Source organism: Olea europaea, chromosome 5 (genome assembly GCF_002742605.1).
Source record: "Olea europaea var. sylvestris chromosome 5, O_europaea_v1, whole genome shotgun sequence".
Lineage (NCBI taxonomy): Eukaryota > Viridiplantae > Streptophyta > Magnoliopsida > Lamiales > Oleaceae > Olea > Olea europaea.
In genome coordinates this window covers 7,866,811-7,887,202 of record NC_036241.1, presented here as the reverse complement: position 1 = coordinate 7,887,202, position 20,392 = coordinate 7,866,811, and the positions used below count along the sequence as shown (strand labels likewise).

Here is a 20,392-nt window from a genome sequence, read left to right as displayed (position 1 = left end):
ATATAAATTGACTAATACTAATCAAATTATATTTGAGGTTATCCACTAATAAAACATTTTCAATTGAAGGAGAATAATGACAACCAATGTTTCCAACTCAAATGATTTTTCCTTTTGCATTATCTCCAAATGTCACACAACATCTATTATCCAAGAACTATTTGCTCTTTGTCTTCTGTGGTACCTACAAAAATAATTTAATTTTTTATGTTTGGTACCCATATAAGTTTGCATCCTTGGTAGCTAGTTGTTGTAGACTCTTGAATCTACTCGTCCTTGCTTTCAAAGTAGCCTCTTTTTGGGTTAGACAATGAAAAGTAATATGTCCATCTCTTATTGCAAAAGCTACATGCAGTGTTTTAAGAGAAGAGTTTGATACTTTAACAAATAAGTTTTTTTAAAGATTTTTGTTTCAAGAATGATTTATATCCAATTTCCCATTTGTCAAAAACACACTTTTGATAACTAAGCATTAAATCAAACTTCTTCTTTCTTTGAGTGAATTTGTGAATAATCTTAATTAAATCTTCAACTTTTTGTTTTAAAGAAGAATTTTCTTTAATCAATGAAACATAATCAACATTTTCCCTTTTGAGATCCTTTAGAATTTCTAAAGTTTCTTTCATTTCATTTTTCAACAAATAGTATTTCATTTTAAGAATGGAGTGATTTAAGGAAAGTTTTTCAAATTTCTCAAGAATTTCATCAAAGGATGTAGATAAATCATCATATGAACATTTTTCAATAGGTTTTACTTCATCTTCAATTACCATGAAGCACATGTTGGCAACTTCTTTGTGACTATCATTTTCACCTTCATCATCATCGTTGCTTTCATCCTATGTCGCTTGAAGTTCCTTTCCTTGATATTCATTTTCTTGTTTGGGCACTCAATTCTCTTGTGATCTGGTTTATGATAATCATAAAAATGATTTTCTTGCTACTGTCTTCACCCTTTCCCTTTTTCTTTTGAAATTTCCAATTATTTCTAAAACCTCTCTCTTTTTTACAAGAAGAACTAGATCCTCGAACTATTCATTACTCATATTTTCACTTGTAGTTCATTTTTCAATTACCGATTTTAAAGCAATTTAGCTTTTAGAAGGCTCATTAGATTCTTCTTTGCCTTTCCTCGTTTTCTTCTTAGTTTTGGCGTTGTTGAGTTTATAAGTCATCAAAGTATCATAAAGTTCTTCCAATGGATAGAGTTTATATCTTTGGTATTTTATAACATTCTTAATGTGCTTCAATCTTCCGATGGTGACCTATGTATTTTACTTACAAGCTCATCACTAATAAATTTACGATCAAAACCTTTAAAGCCATTAACAATATCGATGAAGTGAGTAATCATATCAACAATATTTTTCATTTTTTCTCAAGAAGAAGTTCTCAAATTCTTTAACCAAAAGATTGATCTTGGTTTCCTTAACTTTACTATTACGAATATGAGTAACTTCTAATACGTGCCAAATATCATATGCGAAATCACACATGCCAATACGATTAAATTAATTTATATCTAAAGTACAATAAAGTTTATTTTTTGCTCTAACATTTAAAGATAATTTTCTTTTATCATCTTCATCATACTCCTCTCTAAGTTTTGGAATGATTTGATCGGGTTTGCCATCAACTTTAATGATCTTTGTAGGCACATAAGGACCATATTCATTAACTTTCCAAATATTATAATCTATTGATTGAACGTAAATCATCATCCTAATTTTTCGATAATTATAATGCGTGCCATCAAAAAAGAGATGACAATTTGTAGAATGCACCTTAAGATTTTGAAGATAGTGGTTTGCCATTGCTCAATATTGAGAAATTTTTAATTTTAAAAGTGAGCACCAAGTTTTGATACTAATTGAAAGTCCAAGAATAACTAACCAAGATGGGTGAATTAGTTTTTCAAAAAAAATTTTTAAAAGAATTATTTCAAAATACGCCAAAGTTTGGAATAAATATATCAATTAAACACAGTGTACAAAAATGAAAGGGATAAATAAAAAGGGAAGAAAATATGTAAATGATGTAATTGTGGAGGTTCATCCAAATCGATGATCTACGTCCTTCTTTACTGAGCCCTCCATCACAAGCAATGCATTTTCATTAATTTTGATTGACTTATGGTGCATCCAAACCCACACAATTCTTCCGGTGATTTAAAAGCAAGAAGCACTGGTTCTTATATAATATTGAATTTTTTGGGACCTCAATATGACCTACAAATTTTGAGAGGAATAATTCAACAAATTTGACAATTTTCTCTAAATAAATGATATAAACAAATTGGGTGTTAAGAGAGGATGAGGCCAACACTTTAATGAATAACGATGAATGAAGTTCAAGTGTAAGGTGGGAAAAACTTTGATAAAAATTATGTTTTTCAAAAGTTCACTCAATCAAAAGTTTTTCAACGTAAATGATTTAATAAAGATACATAAGATGTATGATCAATATAATTTTGTTCAAGAATATTTCACTTAAATGCTGTCGAATATATACATATATATATATATATACTGTAAAGTGGGATGGTATTTATAGAGTTCAAAATGCCAAAAGTTTTGAGTAATCGGACAAGCAATTGGTTGTCCCCATTCTGAACCGGACAATCAAGGTAGCCGTTTATGTTAGAATTTAAAACGGTTTAAGAAATGGCCGTATGGCGAGCCAGATGTCTACATCGACAGAATCTCCTCCAATTTTTCCTTCTTGAATGTTTTGAAAAATGTGTGCTTTTGAAGGGCTTTTCCATTTTATTTTTTAAGATAAGTAATAACACAAATTTGTTCTATGTTTGTATATCAAATTGAAATACTTATTTTTTGAAGAATAATTTTATGCAAGTGTTTTTATGTAATAACTTTTCATGCATAAAAATTTATTTGTTGAGCTTTTGATAATTCATTGTTAAAGATTGAAGCATTGTACATTTACAAGTGAAAATCTCTAATCTAATATCTTCGATATTTGACTATTAAAGTTATTTGTTTCGAATGACTTGTCTTGAATGCTTGGTTCCCATCTTGATTTTTTATCGAACGTCCGATCCGAGTCTTTGATAGTGACCTTGTTGTCCTTGATCGTTAGAGATAAAATTAACTTATTTGTTATGATCAAAACATTAATGGTGAGGTCAACATAAGTCAAGACTACTCTCTTTCAAGTTTATCAAAAGCCTGTGATCCAACAAATAGGGGAAGAAAATTGAATGAACGTGTGAATGTACCTAAAGCAAAGCAAGTACAAATAACGTTGACTGAACCCAAGACCTTAGAAGCATGTTTGGAAGTTGTTTATAAATTATTTAAATTATAGACGAATAAAAAAGGTGACAAATAATTTCGAATTGCAAAAAAGGTATGGAGTAAAAGTAAATTTATGGTTATAATTACATACTAGTTGCAATTAGAAATGTCATAATCACAAATTACAAAGTTTACAATTTCTTAATCGATCACTAATTGTCAAATTAATAGGTCTCATATTATTTCCCGATTACAAATCTTATAGGTAATAATTTATTTTACGGTCACAAATTATGAAATTAATTGATCACATATTATTTTTTGATCATAGAACAAAAATTTTATAGGTCACAATTTATCAAATTAATTGGTTACGTATTATTTTTCAGTCACAGATTGCAAATTGACAAGTCATATAACTTATTTTACGGTTACAAATTATCAAATTAATTGGTCACATATTATTTCTCAATCACAGATCACACATTTTAGAAGTCACAACTTATTTCTCGGTCATAAATTACCAAATTAATTGGTTACAATTTAACAAATTGTGAGTCACGATTACAAATTTAGTTACAATCTCAAATTTTTTAGGTCACATCATATCTATTTTATTGATCACAAATCAATGAATTTTTTAATCACAATCATTCAAATAATTGGTCACAAACATTTTTTTACCCCATCCCATCCCATTCTAAAACCAAAACACAACCCACTATCGACACTACTAGATCCATCACCATTGCCACCTCACCACTCCTCATCACAGCCTGCACCACCACCACCTTTTTTCCATGCTCCACTAGCAACCAAAAATAAAATAAAATGCTATACACAAATATCACAACAAACAGAACAGATCGACATCACAACCTATCACCACCGCCTACACATTCAAACTGGCCCAAAACTAACCTGGTACAAACTTTAAAAAAGATTGCCACTAAAACCCAACTTCACTAATCATCCACCGCCACGGTAACAACCCCCTCGTTGGAAAAAACCAGTTGCAACCATGACTTGCAAACAGGGGCGGATCCCAAGACTGGGCTACTATGGCGAAAAAATTTTTTTTACATATAAAAAATTGGTTTTTTATAATAAAAAAAGCTATTAGGCCTGAGAGGAGGGGGGCCTACAGCCTAACCCAGGCCCTCTAAATCCGCCTCTACTTGCAAACTCACCACTCCAAAGCTTGCAACCCACTATTGTAGCGTCCAAATCTAGGCGTTATGATGGCCCTTCCACAACAACACCATAAAGATTTGGCCCAAATAAAAAAAATGCAATTGAAACTCTAAACCTATTCTCCCAATACCTCTATGATAACAACGTCGTCGAAACATGACCTATAACCACGACAACAAAGGTGCCAATGCAGTGCCTGCAATTTGCTACAATTGCAACCAAACCCAACATCACCACCTCACCATCGCGTGTACACCATAGCTACGAGGGCCACTGCATAGTGACACAATCTGCGATATTATGGTGTCACTTCGAACGCTCGACGATCACAGCCCGCTTTGCATTGCGAAGACATGCGACGCTATGAGATTAGACCAACGATATATGGAGTATGGAGGGGAGGGGAAAATGTTTTAGCGTTTGAATTTGGGTGGGAGGTGAGGGTTTTAGTGGGTGGTAGGGTTGTAGATTTATTTAATTTTGTAATATTATTATTAATATTTAAAAAATGTATTATAATTTGATTTTTGTATAAATTACTCTAAACTCGGTTTTGAAACTTGAACTTGAAAAACATGGTTGACTGTAATTTTCACATTATAAAATTCAAATTGGACAGGCCAAATTAGCCCTCGTTTGGCTCCCATTTTGTAGAAATGAAAATTGGTGGAATAATTTTATTTTTTTTAAAATGAGTGGTTGAAAAAGAAGGAAAATTTTTTAGTTTACGTGTAATATTATTTTATGGAAGATTGTGAGATTGAAATTAAGAGGGAGAAAAATAAAATGTACTGAATGAAAATTAATGTGGGTCAAACTGGGGTTTAACTGAAAATGGGCAAGGGAGTGTCCCAATAATCTGCAGCCCAAGTGCCCAACTATTTACCAAGCAGGTAATCACACTCAATTATTATACAATAATCTAAAAGCATAGTAATAATCTAAAAGCATAGATGGTCTAAACACGTAAATGTCTATGGAAGTTTGATAAGTATGGTATTAAATAACTATTTTGTCTTTAGTCTTTAGACGTGTTTTGATAGATTATCAATACATTTTCGAAAGAAACTTTTATCATAGTTTGTTTATTTGTCAACTATTTAAGAAATAATTTATTCAATTAAAATAATCTTTTGAAGTTTATCCAAACACGTTTTTATCTCCTGTACTTGGCACTCACCGGCATAAATAATACCGCCTTAACATTTTTCTTAGCCCCCCGTTTGGCCCCATTTCGTGGAAATGAAAATTGGTGTAAAAGTATTTTTTTGAAAAATGAGTGGTTAATAAAGAATTTTTTTTTATTTACATATAATATTATTTTATAAAAGATTGTATTGTTAAAAATAAAAATGAGAAAAATAGAATGAAATTTAATAGAACCAAACCGGGTTTAATTTCTCCCCTCTACATTTTCTCCTATATATATACAGCCGTACCTAAAAACAAAAAAATAAAGTAACAAAAAAGGAATATAAAGAGAATAATCAGTCACCGCACGCCATAGCAATTGCTTCGGATTTTAATATTTCCTCAGAATTATTTCTGTTTTGTTGCCCTTTGTTAGTAATTAGATTTTTCTATAAGTAATTACTGTCGATTCAGTTAAATTTTTGCACAATTTGATTAAAATTTACTATTGATTCATCTGTAAAGGTTTTTTTTTTTGTTAAATTAAGGTTTGTGATTGTGTTCTCTTCCTGCTGAATCGATAAAGATTCGGTTTTTTTAGCTTTTGGGAATTAGGGGTTTTCGTTAATATTTGTTTCTAGAGCCATATGGTAAAAATTTGGGGATCGAAGGAAGGTCTGATCGCCGATTAGTCGGCGAGTGGATTAATCGGTCCTGAAGGGTTTTTGTATGGAAACTCGGAGTCGGAAACGGGGGGAGGCAAACACCTCAGCGGCGCCTTCTTCTTCTTCCTCTGGTCCGACCACCCGTGCCATCAAGCGTGCTCGTCTTTCTGCCTCTAACGCCGCCACCGCCTCTTCCTCCACGACCTCATCGATATCCATTCGTACTCGTGCTGTGACTCGATCCAAAGATTCAGTAGTTTCATCCACTCTAATGGACACAACTCCCGAAGCCTCTGCTATCTCTGCTTCAACATCCCGTGGTCGCCGTGGTAAAAACCCTCGTAATCAAAATTCTGATAACAAAGATAACACCAATTCGAATAAAGGCAAGGAGAAAGAGCATGAAAGTAGGGTTAGGGATAGAGATAGAGATAGAGATAGAGATAGAGATAGAGAAATTGAAAGGAGCTCAGGGCTGAACATTGATTCCAATGGCGGTGACGATGATGATAATGACAGCGAGGGAGGTGTTGGGATCTTCCACCAGAATTTGACTTCAGCAAGCAGTGCCCTTCAGGGGCTTTTGAGAAAACTGGGTACCGGATTAGATGATCTGCTCCCTAGCTCTGCAATGGGGTCTGCCTCATCCTCCCACCAGAGTGGACGGCTGAAGAAGATTTTGTCTGGTTTGAGGGCAGATGGCGAGGAAGGAAAGCAAGTGGAAGCTTTAACGCAGTTATGTGACATGCTTTCCATAGGAACTGAGGACTCGCTGAGTTCTTTCTCAGTGGACTCTTTTGCTCCAGTGCTTGTTGGGTTGCTTAATCACGAAAGTAATCCTGATATAATGCTTCTCGCAGCAAGGGCATTGACTCATTTGGTTGATGTGCTGCCTTCCTCTTGTGCTGCCGTGGTGCATTATGGTGCAGTAACATGCTTTGTTGCTCGACTGCTTACTATTGAGTACATGGACTTGGCTGAACAGGTGAAAATATTAATGGTTTTGGTACTTGCACTGGGTAGTTTTGGATGTAGTTGATGATTACTAGATAAGATTTGGTAGTTTGTATGGTTGTGATTAGTATTTTTTTCCTAACCACGTGCTCACACATTTACTAATTGAAAATTATTGATTTAAATGTTGAACCGTAACATTATCACTTGATTGTGATGCAACAGTCATTGCAAGCCCTGAAAAAGATCTCTCAGGAGCATCCAACTGCATGCTTGCGAGCAGGTGCGCTTATGGCCGTGCTTTCGTATCTGGACTTCTTCTCTACAGGAGTTCAGGTGAGTTTTATTGGGGAAAATTCCAGTAGTTATGTTGATATTGGTCATATTCTTATTTTCACTGTTTTTAAAGAGTAGCAATTTTCTTCTGTAAGTCAAATGAATGACTCTCCCTTAATATTCTGTTAGAGAGTAGCATTATCGACTGCCGCAAACATGTGCAAAAAATTACCTTCAGATGCATCTGACTTTGTGATGGAAGCTGTTCCGTTGTTGACTAATCTTCTTCAGTATCATGATGCAAAGGTCAGATAATATTTCTGCAGTTTTAAATTGACAAGGAAACTTAACATCTATCAATAGCTTCTTTTTTCTCTTGCTTCCTCTTTGCCTTACCAGCTCGTGCTTGGTTGCATTTATAGGTTTTAGAACACGCATCTATTTGCTTGACCCGGATTGCTGAGGCCTTTGCGGTATTTCCGGAGAAGCTTGATGAACTCTGCAATCATGGACTTGTTACCCAAGCTGCATCCTTAATTTCCACCAGCAATTCTGGAGGGGGTCAAGCTTCACTCAGCACTTCTACATACACGGTGAGTTCAAAGATCAGTTCTCATTTATTTCCAAGTTCAAAGATCAGTTCTCATTTACTGCCTTTTATGGTAAGTGGCTACTTTGTAACCTATTGAGCATACAGGGCTTGATTCGGCTTCTATGCACTTGTGCGAGTGGATCTCCTTTAGGAGCAAAGTCTCTACTACTCCTTGGGATCAGTGGCATTCTTAAAGATATCCTATCAGGATCTGGCCTTGTCTGTAGCATGTTGGTTTCACCTGCCTTGAGTAGACCACCAGAGCAGGTATATGCTATATCTTCACTCATGTTTAACAGTGTGGCCTCAGTTTTCCCAGGTTCATTTGTCCTTAAATCCGTCTAAATAACTGAACTTTGTCTTTAGCTAGTTTCATTTCTCCTCAATTTCTTTCTAGCAGAGATATGCTTATAATTCATTTCAATAATCCATTAGTGGTGTCATCTTCGTGAAAATAATCTTCTACTTGTCGAGAAATTCTAAAATAATGTCTCTGTGGCCAATATGAGCCTTTTCTTGATCTTAATAAGCTAATGAGTTTCCTGATATAACAGATTTTTGAGATTGTGAGTCTGGCAAATGAGCTTCTTCCCCCGCTGCCTCAAGGAACAATATCTCTTCCAGTCAGCAGCAATCTGTTTGTTAAAGGTTCTTTTTCTAAGAAGGGTCCTTTGGGCAGTTCAAACAAACAGGAAGGTTCGAATGGAAACACGCAAGATGTTTCAGCTCGTGAGAAACTGTTGAATGATCAGCCTGAACTGCTGCAGCAGTTTGGAATGGATCTCCTTCCTGTTCTAATCCAGGTTGGATTTTGCAGGAATTAGTTTACCAGTGTTTTTCTGTCCTATATTCTATAAACAATTTTCCATATGCTTGCCATGCAGATTTACGGCTCCAGTGTAAACGGTCCTGTTCGGCACAAGTGTCTTTCAGTTATTGGAAAGCTTATGTATTTCAGCACTGCTGAAATGATTCAGTCTCTGTTAAGTGTCACAAACATATCGAGGTATATGTTTCCTCTAGACTTATATTTGCAGTTTTTCCCCTGTACCGGTTAACAATAGAGAGATCCTTATATTTTGATTATTTTATATAGTTTTTTAGCTGGGGTGCTAGCTTGGAAAGATCCTCAAGTGCTTGTACCTGCTCTCCAAATAGCGGAAATCTTAATGGAAAAGCTTCCCGGTATTTTCTCAAAGATGTTTGTAAGGGAAGGTGTTGTTCATGCTGTGGATTCTTTAATAATAGCTGGATCTAGCAGTACTGCTGCTTTGGAGCCATCATCAGGTGAAAAGTATAATGATTCTATTCCTGGTTCTTCACGTTCTAGGCGGTATCGACGACGTAGTAGTAATTCGAGTTCAGATGTAAATCCTGCTGAAGACGCTAAAAGTTCAGCTCTAGGTGTGGGTTCACCTCCAAACACAAGTGAAATTCCAACTGTCAATTCTAGTCTTCGGGCAACAGTTGGTTCATGTGCAAAAGCTTTCAAAGATAAATACTTCCCATCTGATCTCGAGGCCCATGAAACTGGGGTTACAGATGATCTCCTACGCCTAAAGAATCTTTGCTCAAAGTTGAATGCCGGCATTGATGATAGAAAAACTAAATCAAAGGGGAAATCAAAAGCTTCTGGCTCTCAGCTTTCTGATTATTCTGCTAGTAAGGAGGTAGACTTGGTTGACGTGATGTCCGAGATGTTGCAAGAGCTTAGCAGAGGCGATGGTGTATCGACTTTTGAGTTTATTGGTAGTGGAGCCATTGATTCTTTGCTTAATTACATTACTTGTGGATATTTCTCCAAGGACAGATCCTCTGAAGTCAATTTGCCTAAGCTTCGACAACATGCCATCAGAAGGTGCAGATCTTTTGTAGCTATTGCCCTTCCTTCAGGGGTTGATGAAAAGAATGGAGCTCCCATGAGTGTGTTGGTTCAAAAACTTCAAGATGCTCTATCCTCTTTAGAGCGTTTCCCTGTCGTGCTGAGCCATACGTCTCGATCATCTGGTGGGAATGCACATCTTTCTTCCGGTCTAGGTGCACTTTCTCAGCCATTCAAGCTGCGCCTTTGCAGAGTACAAGGAGAAAAATCTCTCCGTGACTACTCTTCAAATGTTGTGTTGATTGATCCATTAGCAAGTTTAGCTGCTGTTGAAGACTTCCTTTGGCCCCGAGTTCAACGAAGTCAATCTGGGACCACTCCTCCGGCAGCTGATGCACCATCTACTTTAACTCCTGCTGGTCGACGTAATTCAACACGTTCTAGATCATCAGTTCTTTTAGGTAATTCTGCCAAGAAAGATTCACCCCAAGAAAAAAATACAAGCTCGTCAAAGTCCAAGGGAAAAGCTGTTTTGAAGCCTACCCAAGAAGAGGGAAGAGGACCTCAGACTAGAAATGCTGCTCGCAGAAGAGCTGCTCTGGATAAAGATGCCCAAATGAAGCCTGTAGATGCAGACTCTAGTTCTGAGGTATTCTTTACATGCACTGAGCATTTTTATAGAGGGAAGATCTAAATAAGTTTTCTGAAATTAGAACACTTGTTTTACCATGTCTTGGTTATTTTTTTTCTCTAGCAATGTGGCTATTTTACTCTTCCTGGGTAAAAATATGGTTCCCCCTTTCATCACTCCCCTCAACTGAAAACTGAAATAAAATGGAGAAGGAAAGAAATGAGAATAATGTTCAATTTTTTTAGAAATTCATCTGTTAGGGGCAGAGAAGTTCTTTATTTCCACACTTTACTCTCTTTCTTTTCCTTTTCTTCATATTTCACATTCTGTTCTATGTGCTATATGCTTATTTTCTTCATGGAAAATGTTCCTCCGTTTAACAAATTTCTTGGAAGTTGATATTATTTTTCTGCTCTTTTGGATTGCCTCCATCTGATTGACCACTATTACTGCACAACTATAGCTTCCTTGCTCTTCTACATCTTTTCATCAAGCTAGTGTCTTCTGGCTGTTATTTTCCTTGTTCTCTTTGAAATGTTGATAAAAAAATCTTTTTCTTATTTTCTTTGAAATTTCTATCAAAACTCTTTCTAGACTTAGACATTTCTTTATCTGCTATGCAGGATGATGACTTGGATATTTCTCCCGTTGAACTTGATGAAGCATTGGTGATTGAAGATGATGATATATCCGAAGATGATGATGACCATGATGATGTATGCTACTCTAATCCATTGATTGACTTTTGAATTCTTTTATTTTTCGTGTGTGATTTGGTCTTCTTGATGACTTCTAATCAATATTTAACTGATTGGAACCTGCAACAATAGGCAGCATCATTTTTTCTCTTTCCATTGTTTGGAGAGGGGGGTGGCAGGTTGGTTGAGAAATTTTTCTCCTGTGGGGGTGATACCATGTTTTATGTTCTCATTTCAACTAGAGTCTACTGGATATGTTGATAAAATGACGATCTGTAGTTCGATATTCTTATTCATCACAAGAAATATATGTGGAACCAAAAAGCTTCTGATGCTCTGACACGCTATCATCTATGTTCTGAAAATATGCAATTTTTTTCTGGACAAATATATTCTCAGTTCAATATACAGAACCTGCAACAAGGACATGTTGTAAATTGGCCAATATTGATCGGTAGGATGTGGTATTTGCTTTTTTGTGCGCGCTTGTGGTTATGTCTATTTTGATCTCTACTCGTAGGAGTTTTTTTATTATTGTTTTGTGCTACATGTTTGAGCAACGATCTAGAATTAGTTAGTTTACTAACTTCTACCTGAGACAATAGGTGCAGTTGTTGCTTGAAATAGCAAATAACATATGGTACCCGCCCCCTCTCTCGCCCTCTCTAAATTTATGGCTATATGTGGATGAGATACTTTGCTAATAGTATATCTGTCACTGATATCTTTATTGTTGCAGGTACTTAGAGATGATTCTCTTCCCTTTTGTACACCAGATAAAGTGCATGATGTTAAATTGAGCGATGCAGATGATACTGCCGCTGCTACACCCAGTGATGGTCAGAATAATCCGCCTTGTAGTTCTAGCACCAGAGGTACTTCAGGGAGAGAATCGGATTCTGCTGAATTTAGGTCCGGTAGTTCTTTTGGTTCAAGAGGTGCAATGTCATTTGCTGCTGCTGCTATGGCTGGGCTTGCATCTGCTAATAGTAGAGGTGAAAGAGGAGGCAGAGATCGGCAAGGACGATCACTTTTTGGGTCTAGTGATCCGCCAAGACTAATATTTACGGCAGGTGGGAAGCAGCTTAATAAACATATGACCATTTATCAGGCAATCCAACGGCAACTTGTGCTGAATGATGATGATGACGAGAGGTTTGGTGGCAGTGATTTTGTATCGAGCGAAGGAAGTAGGCTGTGGAGCGATATCTACACTATCATGTATCAAAGGGCAGATAGCCAAGCTGATAAGTCGTCTGTTGGGGTTGAGAACTTGGCAACTCCATCCAAGTCTACGAAAGCTAGTTTATCGAGTATATCCAGTTCAGATTCATTGCAGCATCAAGTTTCACTTTTAGATAGCATTTTGCAAGGGGAGCTTCCTTGTGGTCTGGAAAAAAGTAACCCTATATATAATATATTAGCACTATTACGTGTACTGGAGGGGTTGAGTCAGCTTGCACCGCGCTTGCGGGTACAAGGGGCAATTGATAGTTTTGCTGAAGGAAAAATTGCTAGTCTAGATGAACTTAGTCCCATTGGAGTCAAAGTTTCTCCTGAGGAATTCATTAATAGTAAACTTACTCCAAAATTGGCTAGACAGATCCAGGATGCATTAGCACTTTGCAGTGGGTCTCTTCCTTCATGGTGCTACCAGCTGACTAAAGCATGCCCATTTTTGTTTCCCTTTGAAACTCGGCGCCAATACTTCTATTCAACTGCTTTTGGTCTGTCTCGTGCATTACATCGGCTTCAGCAGCAGCAAGGTGCTGATGGTCATGGTTCAACAAATGAAAGGGAGTTAAGGTTTGGGAGATTACAGCGTCAGAAAGTTCGTGTGTCTCGGAATCGAATATTGGATTCTGCTGCAAAAGTTATGGAAATGTATTCCAGTCAAAAAGCTGTTCTCGAGGTTGAATATTTTGGTGAAGTTGGCACTGGATTGGGGCCTACTCTGGAGTTTTACACTCTCTTGAGTCATGACCTACAAAAAGCAGGACTAGAAATGTGGAGGTCGAGTTCGTCATCGGATAGACCTTTGGAAGTAGATGTGGACAGACAGACAGCTGTGAAAGCTGGGGGTGATAGGGATATTATACAATCTCCTCTTGGGTTATTTCCACGTCCTTGGTCACCCTGTGCTGATACTTATGACGGTAGCCAATTTTCTAAAGTTGCTGAATATTTTCGGTTGCTTGGTCGTGTTATGGCAAAAGCTCTCCAAGATGGAAGGCTTTTGGATTTGCCTCTATCAGTTGCCTTTTATAAGCTTGTTCTTGGTCAAGTAAGTTAATATTGTCAATGTTAACTTTAGACGAAGAATTATTTAGTTCTATACCTTGATTTAATTAACAATTCATTTTTTATTAATTTCCGCAGGAGCTGGATTTGCATGATATCATTTCTTTTGATACTAAACTTGGGACTACCTTGCAAGAAATGCATGCCCTTGTGTGCCGGAAACAGTATTTGGAGTCAATGGGTAGTCGTAACCTAGACGATTTACGTTTTCATGGGGCTACAATAGAAGAGCTTTGTTTAGATTTCACCCTTCCAGGCTATCCTGAATATGTTCTCGAACAAGGCGACAAGAATGTACACCCTTTATCCTTGGAGTATACTGTCTACTTCTGTAGTTCTTTTCTTTTATTGGTTGTCCTCTGCTTGCGTTATTGTTACTTCTTGAACTCTTTTTACTCCATTGAAATTTGCAGGTAGACATAAACAGTTTGGAGGATTATATTTCCCGTGTGGTTGATGCAACTGTGGGAACTGGAATATTGCGGCAAATGGAAGCATTTAGATCTGGCTTTAATCAGGTTTGCTAATTTATTTGGTCCAAGTCAACTTTCAATGTGATTCCTTTTCAGCGTATTTCTGGTGTCTGATTGAATAGCATAATTTCCTACTATAGAACTGTCATTGCGTCATAGTTTTGTTTCATAATTTTTTACTAGAAGCTCTAGATCTATTGACGGAGAAACTCATTTTCAAGCTATGCTTATTATTCTTGATATGCTTGCCAACAAGTGGCTAGAAGATTTGGGTATAAGCTCTAGTTGGAGGATAGAAAATGATCTTTTCCTGTCATGTTCTGATTCTGTGCTTATCTTAATGTGAGCAAGAAAAACATCATATTTGTGTTTTATGATTTTTAGGTTTTTGACATTTCAACTCTACAAATATTTTCGCCAACTGAGTTGGACTATCTACTCTGTGGCCGCAGAGAGTTGTGGAAGGTAATGATTCCCTTGGACCTCCCCCCCCCCCCCCCCCCCCCAAAAAAAAAAACAACCGAACCACGCCTATCCTTGCTTCTTCCAATTGCTTTTTGGAAAATCTCTCTTTTAAGATTTGACATTTTCCGGAAATTCTCGTCATCAGCTACTTGAGATTATGGGGGAATTCACCCCCGAGCAGCAACTAGCTTTCTGCCAGTTTGTTACCGGTGCTCCCCGGCTTCCACCAGGTGGTCTGGCTGTACTGAATCCCAAGTTGACAATCGTTAGAAAGGTAAAATGCATTAAGCCCAATATAAAATGCGTCTAATAATAGGTATATGCTATCAATAATATAACAATACATGCATACCTTTGGAACAGCATTCTTCAAACACTGGCAACACAACACAAAATGGTTCTGGTCCATCTGAATCTGCGGATGATGACTTGCCAAGTGTCATGACATGTGCGAATTACTTGAAGCTTCCTCCCTACTCCTCCAAGGTACAGATTTGGTTGATGAAACTATCAGTTTAGCGTCTTGCTGCTTGTTACGTTTTATATGTGATATGAAGCATTTCTATATTGCGTGCCAGTAATGCAAGTAGACTAATAAAGCGTGCTTGCACTATTTAATAGGGAAAATTGTGGCATTGGTTCTGTTTAATTATTGTTACAAATCAGTCCCAAACAATAGAAAAGGAATCTCTTATTCAAATCATATCTAGCATGTCACATTCCCCGCTTCTAATTTCTGGGCGCTTAATGAAATTTAGCTTCAAAATTTGGACACCTGAGGGTTACATGACAATGTATGAAAATTGGACAAATTGTGTAATAAAGATGATGTGGAAGGTTGAGAATACCACCTGCCATTCTGCCAATAGTATGATGGGGATCAATAGTGCAATATTCCCTTATCTAACACGAAGTGCTTCCTAAGCAATCTGCTAAGTGATAGACAACCAATATCTGGTGACATTGCCCTTCTTTTCCTATCTAGTAATTACGGTTTTTGTTTCTTTGAACAGGAAATCATGTACAAGAAACTTCTGTATGCAATAAGCGAAGGGCAAGGATCTTTTGATTTGTCTTGAGTCTTCAAACTAATCAGCTGGATTTCCGATTTAGTATATCAGAAGCCTTACCTTCCAGGGTAACTGACAAAATGGCTAAGATAAGGATTCTTTGCACTGCCCTTCTTAACCTGTGAACATTGTAAAGTCAGTCCTCAAGATAGAAGTTGGAAGTTAGATTCTTTTCTCTTCTCAAAGCATTTACACAAGTTCCGACCATTGATGAACGACAAATTTTTAATATCATTTTATCATGATTTTGCTTTTAAATTAATGTTGGGAGTTCTCCTTCAGATTGATGGGTTGTCTTGTATTCTTGAAATGGCTTATGGGGAGGGATTTTTCGGTGGAGCTCTAGTGCCCGTGCTTCTAAATGCTTGGGATAATTACTTAACCCTATCTTACTTTTTGTTAGTAGATCTGTAAGGGCATATGTTTGTGCCTCTTTCCTTTGACATACACACGGTTGGTAACTAAAATGTTGGTAGGTAGACATTTTACAATTATGTCGATAATGAATCATGCATAGAATTGCATGAACAATTGACAGTTTGCATGAAATCACCACTGGCTTCTCGGCTTCTTTTTCTCGAGAATTTGATTGTGCAAATTTTAATTTTCCGGAGGCAAGGTATTGCTCACAATGATTTTATTGAAAATTTTGGAAAGATTAGAAAGTCACTGCAGCTTGTACAGAAGTTTTCATTGTTAGTCACATGTAGCACGGGGGACGAATCTTTTGCTGCTGAAGGCTAGCTAATCGTACACAGCAGGCTTGAAGACCTTTGGTCAACTTGGACAACTGGATTGCATACTTTCTGTTCAAAATTGGTTTTCCAAAAGAATAAAGCATATAATATAAAATCTACAATGCCTCTACATGTGCAGAAATGTATGATAGATTTCTTGACGGATTCTATCTTCATCCACATTTTTTATATATACATCTCACTCTAGGTTCATTCTTTATAAAATTTTTAAAAAATATATTATTTGCATTTTCGTTATATTCCAATTTTGTCATTATTAAACTCATTCATTTAAATATTATATATTCACGTGAATCTTATATATTCATCCCATTTTATATATCCTTAACGCTATAGATTCACACAATCCCTAAAACAATAAACTTTTTTAAACCAAATGAATGAAATAATAACAAAGTTGAACTTATTGAATATTAAGGGAAAATATATTATTCAGTTAATCATGTTAACAATGTTTGTTAGAAATTTTATCATTCTTATTCATAAAACTCAATTCATCAAAGGCAAACCATTATAAATCAACATCCAAATTAGGAGAATGTTTGTCTCTAGAGAAAGTATATTGAGTAACATTTGGAACTCATCATCTTTGGACTATGATTGATTTGCTTCAATCATTTTTTTGTGGTATGCTTAAATCCAAAATTGCAAGTACAAAAATATTACATATATGTTTAGATAAAAATGTTTAATATGTCTGAATTTCTTATTTTTTTAATTAGAAAAAAAATGCTTCACATTAATAGCAAGTGGAAAAATCACACACCAGACATAATTTGTAAATAGTGTATCAATGTGAATCAAAATTAGGCCCCAAATCTTTGCGGATAAATATAATATGATTAAGTAATTAAATAGTAGCGAACAAATCAAGTGATTGTTCAGACAATAGTAGTAGTGTTATCAGATAAAAAGTAATAATAATAGTAGTAGTGTTATCATTAATTGTTCTTATAGTTTATTCAAATCAATTATTTCGAATATAGCTACACCTTCTACTGAGGACCTAAAAAATTGCATTCTAGCATGATAGGGTGTAGCCCAACTTTCTGCACATGGATGATGATACTTGTACCAATTACAAGCAATAGGTAGCATTGGTCCACTAGTATGCTAATTTACATGTACACAATCACATAGAAAAACATAAGTAGAAATATCATTTAGTTAATTAAAAATTTAACTAATTTAATGGATATTTACTGAGACAAAATGGCAGTCATTGACCAATTGCAACAATCTTATGAGATGCGATTACAAGTGATTTATCCCAGAGTTGAAGAAATGTAAGATATTGTTATTGGCTCAAGTGAACAAGAATGATTTTATTTCTTGAAGCAATAACATGACCCATGTTCAGCAGGGTCATCCAATACCCACGACTCGCTGAACCATCAAAATGAGAAAGTGAATGAATCAACTCATGTACCATATCATCATTTCCATAGAATCTAGAGTAATCATCAAAATGAAATTCAAGCTCCTTTATTAGGTTTTTTTCTAACCTAAGACCAATTATCTTTACCTATACCTAGAATATTAGGCGCCGCTTGAAAATCACAATTGCCATTTGAGGCCACATCTTGCACATCAACTATGTAAGGTCTCAAATGAATAGTAAATGAATCAAAATAAGCCATGGACTTTGATCCACGTGCTCAGTACACCTTTTGTTTTTGTCGAATTGGGGCTGGTTTGATAATGTAGGTTGACTTAAACGTGTAATGGAAATGTCCAATTGTTGTAACATATTGCCCTGTCCAGATAGGACTAACTCAAAATACGATGGGTCTCGATGAGTAGATACATCTATCTTTGAAGATGGATGACCCTTTGTCTTATTCTGGACTTGTGGCTCAACTAATGATGTGGAACTCGGACTAGCAAATCTCTTTCAATTTTTGTAGGATTTCTACGTTCACACGATCATTATTATCTCAATAATGCTTCTTAATCATTTCAAATAATGATGCACAATTAATTTCAGATGTGTTACCTTTATCAAGAGGAATTAGATTAAGTTTCTTCTAGTGAGAGTGTATTCTTGATAAAGGAACGGGCCGAGATTCTATCTTATACTCTGAAATTTTATGGACACACGGTAATCCATGTGTTTGTCGTATAACACATCCACAAGCTACCTTCTCAATTCCTATGTCATCAGCTCGCTTAGGCTTTTGAAATATCAAACTCATTGCAATTCTTGATGTAAATCCCCTAAACTCTTCAAAAAAGGTAGGTTTGAAATTAAGCTAGATAGTACCCAAGCTCTTTTCAATGAAGCTTTAATATCTGTTTGTTGTAGCTCCAATAATGCATGAATTCTTGTCTATGATGTGTTAAAATTGCTTTGTGAAGAACCTAAATGCCTTTTAAGTTTTGCATGTGCAGATTCAGCCCTACCATAAAAAATAAATTAAATTCACTGTACATTAGCACATTCAATAAGCAGTTTAATAACGCTAATAACAATTTACTTGTTAGTTGTCGTATTTCCAAAGTGCATATGCAGATTAATCCAAGCTGCCACAAACTTCTCTTTATATTGAAGAAGCCATGAATTCATGACATAATCGATTGCTTGTGGAAACTGTTGAAAATTGGATTTTAAGAGATTTAGATTTTGCTTGCGCTCTTCTACAAATGTTGAAAGCACTAACAAATTCCACATATGCATAAAGACATCCCATTGGTCCTTATGATCGTCAATTTTATTTATTTATTTATCTTTTATTTTTGGTCAACACATTCTTTGAAATGTGCCATCCACATAAAATATTAGTAGATGTTGGAAATATTTTTTCAATGGCCTTCATAAGAGCTGTCTCTCTATTAGTAACAATAACACTAGGCATTATTATATCATTCATTAGACTCTTCAATCTCCCTAAAGCCCATGTGTACTTTTCTTCACTTTCTTTTTCCAAGTATGCAAAAGTGATCGAAAATGTTAAATCAGTAGAAGTGACACCTACTATTTCCAACAACAGTAGGCGATACCTATTTATCTTATATGTGCAATCAATAATTATCACACGAGGAAAAGTCCACAACAAATCTACTGAATATGGATGTGCCTAGAACAAATCTTGAACAATATTTGTCTCCATAGAGGTGTGGTGCCATTCTATGTACTTATTCTCAACAAGCCTATTCACTAGTTGTTGCATTTGTGTCCTTGTAGCTTGTTCTTTGAGCCTAAACTTACATGCGTCAATGTGCTGACATTTGTGTCATCATTTTGTTTCAATGTGTATATGATTTCCTTTAGTCTTACATGATTCTTAGACATGTCCACTAAAATTGAAGTCTCTTTCATGGTTAATCTCCCAGCATATGAATGTCCTTCAAGGTTCTGGGCAATGTCATGATTATGTTTCCCACAATTCACTTTCAATATCCAATAATCACTATTTATCAATTTTCTTCCATTCAAAGCTAATGGGCATCCACACTTTTTTGTTCCAGTAGCACCATGTCTCTTTCCTTTTTCATTTTCTTTGTTAGTATTCCTGCATGTATACGAACCATATCTTTCACATGCAAAATCAATTCTTGGTTTTCTCCCAACTTGGCCGAAGTTGAACTGTTTCATAACAACAATCATGTTATGTCTCTTACTAGTAGTTTTAATCCAATCAATCAAGACCTCTTTACTTGTAAACATCTGTTTATCATCAAATATTCGTATATAAATATATGATCATATTAAAAAAATAAAATCATTACGTACCATGTTTGTCGTAAACGTATCTGTATAATCAACAACTAACAGATTCTGGATATCATAGTTATAGGTTGATATATCCCACATTAAAAATATAGTTTCAAATAATGTCATTGAAATAAATTTAACAATAAATAAGCTAACAACTAAAACATCGGTTAAGTATGCTAAATAGCAAACGAATTGGGACTTTTCTAAATACTTGTGAAAAAAAAAAACTACTACAATTGAGAGCAGGAAGAAAAAAAGGAATTATGAAGATCTTTGAAGATAAAGAGACAATTTGCAAATCCATAACATCTCATGATCAAGAAAATTCTTCCCATTTCATTTTATTTCAATTTTGCAACTACTTCGTCAAACAATTCCATATGATGA

At 35.6% G+C, this 20,392-nt stretch overlaps 1 protein-coding gene across 1 annotated transcript; it reads left to right on the top strand.

Annotated features, from left to right (window-relative positions):
- The first annotated feature begins 5,913 nt into the window (after positions 1 to 5,913).
- On the top strand, positions 5,914 to 16,081 carry LOC111394538 (E3 ubiquitin-protein ligase UPL3-like). The gene is made up of 16 exons (XM_023020391.1): positions 5,914 to 7,232; positions 7,427 to 7,537; positions 7,667 to 7,783; positions 7,900 to 8,070; positions 8,175 to 8,336; positions 8,624 to 8,872; positions 8,954 to 9,075; positions 9,166 to 10,540; positions 11,146 to 11,238; positions 11,960 to 13,504; positions 13,600 to 13,815; positions 13,935 to 14,039; positions 14,379 to 14,478; positions 14,573 to 14,733; positions 14,823 to 14,945; positions 15,473 to 16,081. Exons 1-16 carry the CDS (start codon positions 6,312 to 6,314, stop codon positions 15,536 to 15,538), a joined length of 5,637 nt encoding a protein of 1,878 aa, XP_022876159.1. The 5' UTR covers positions 5,914 to 6,311; the 3' UTR covers positions 15,539 to 16,081.
- The last annotated feature ends 4,311 nt before the right edge of the window (positions 16,082 to 20,392 follow it).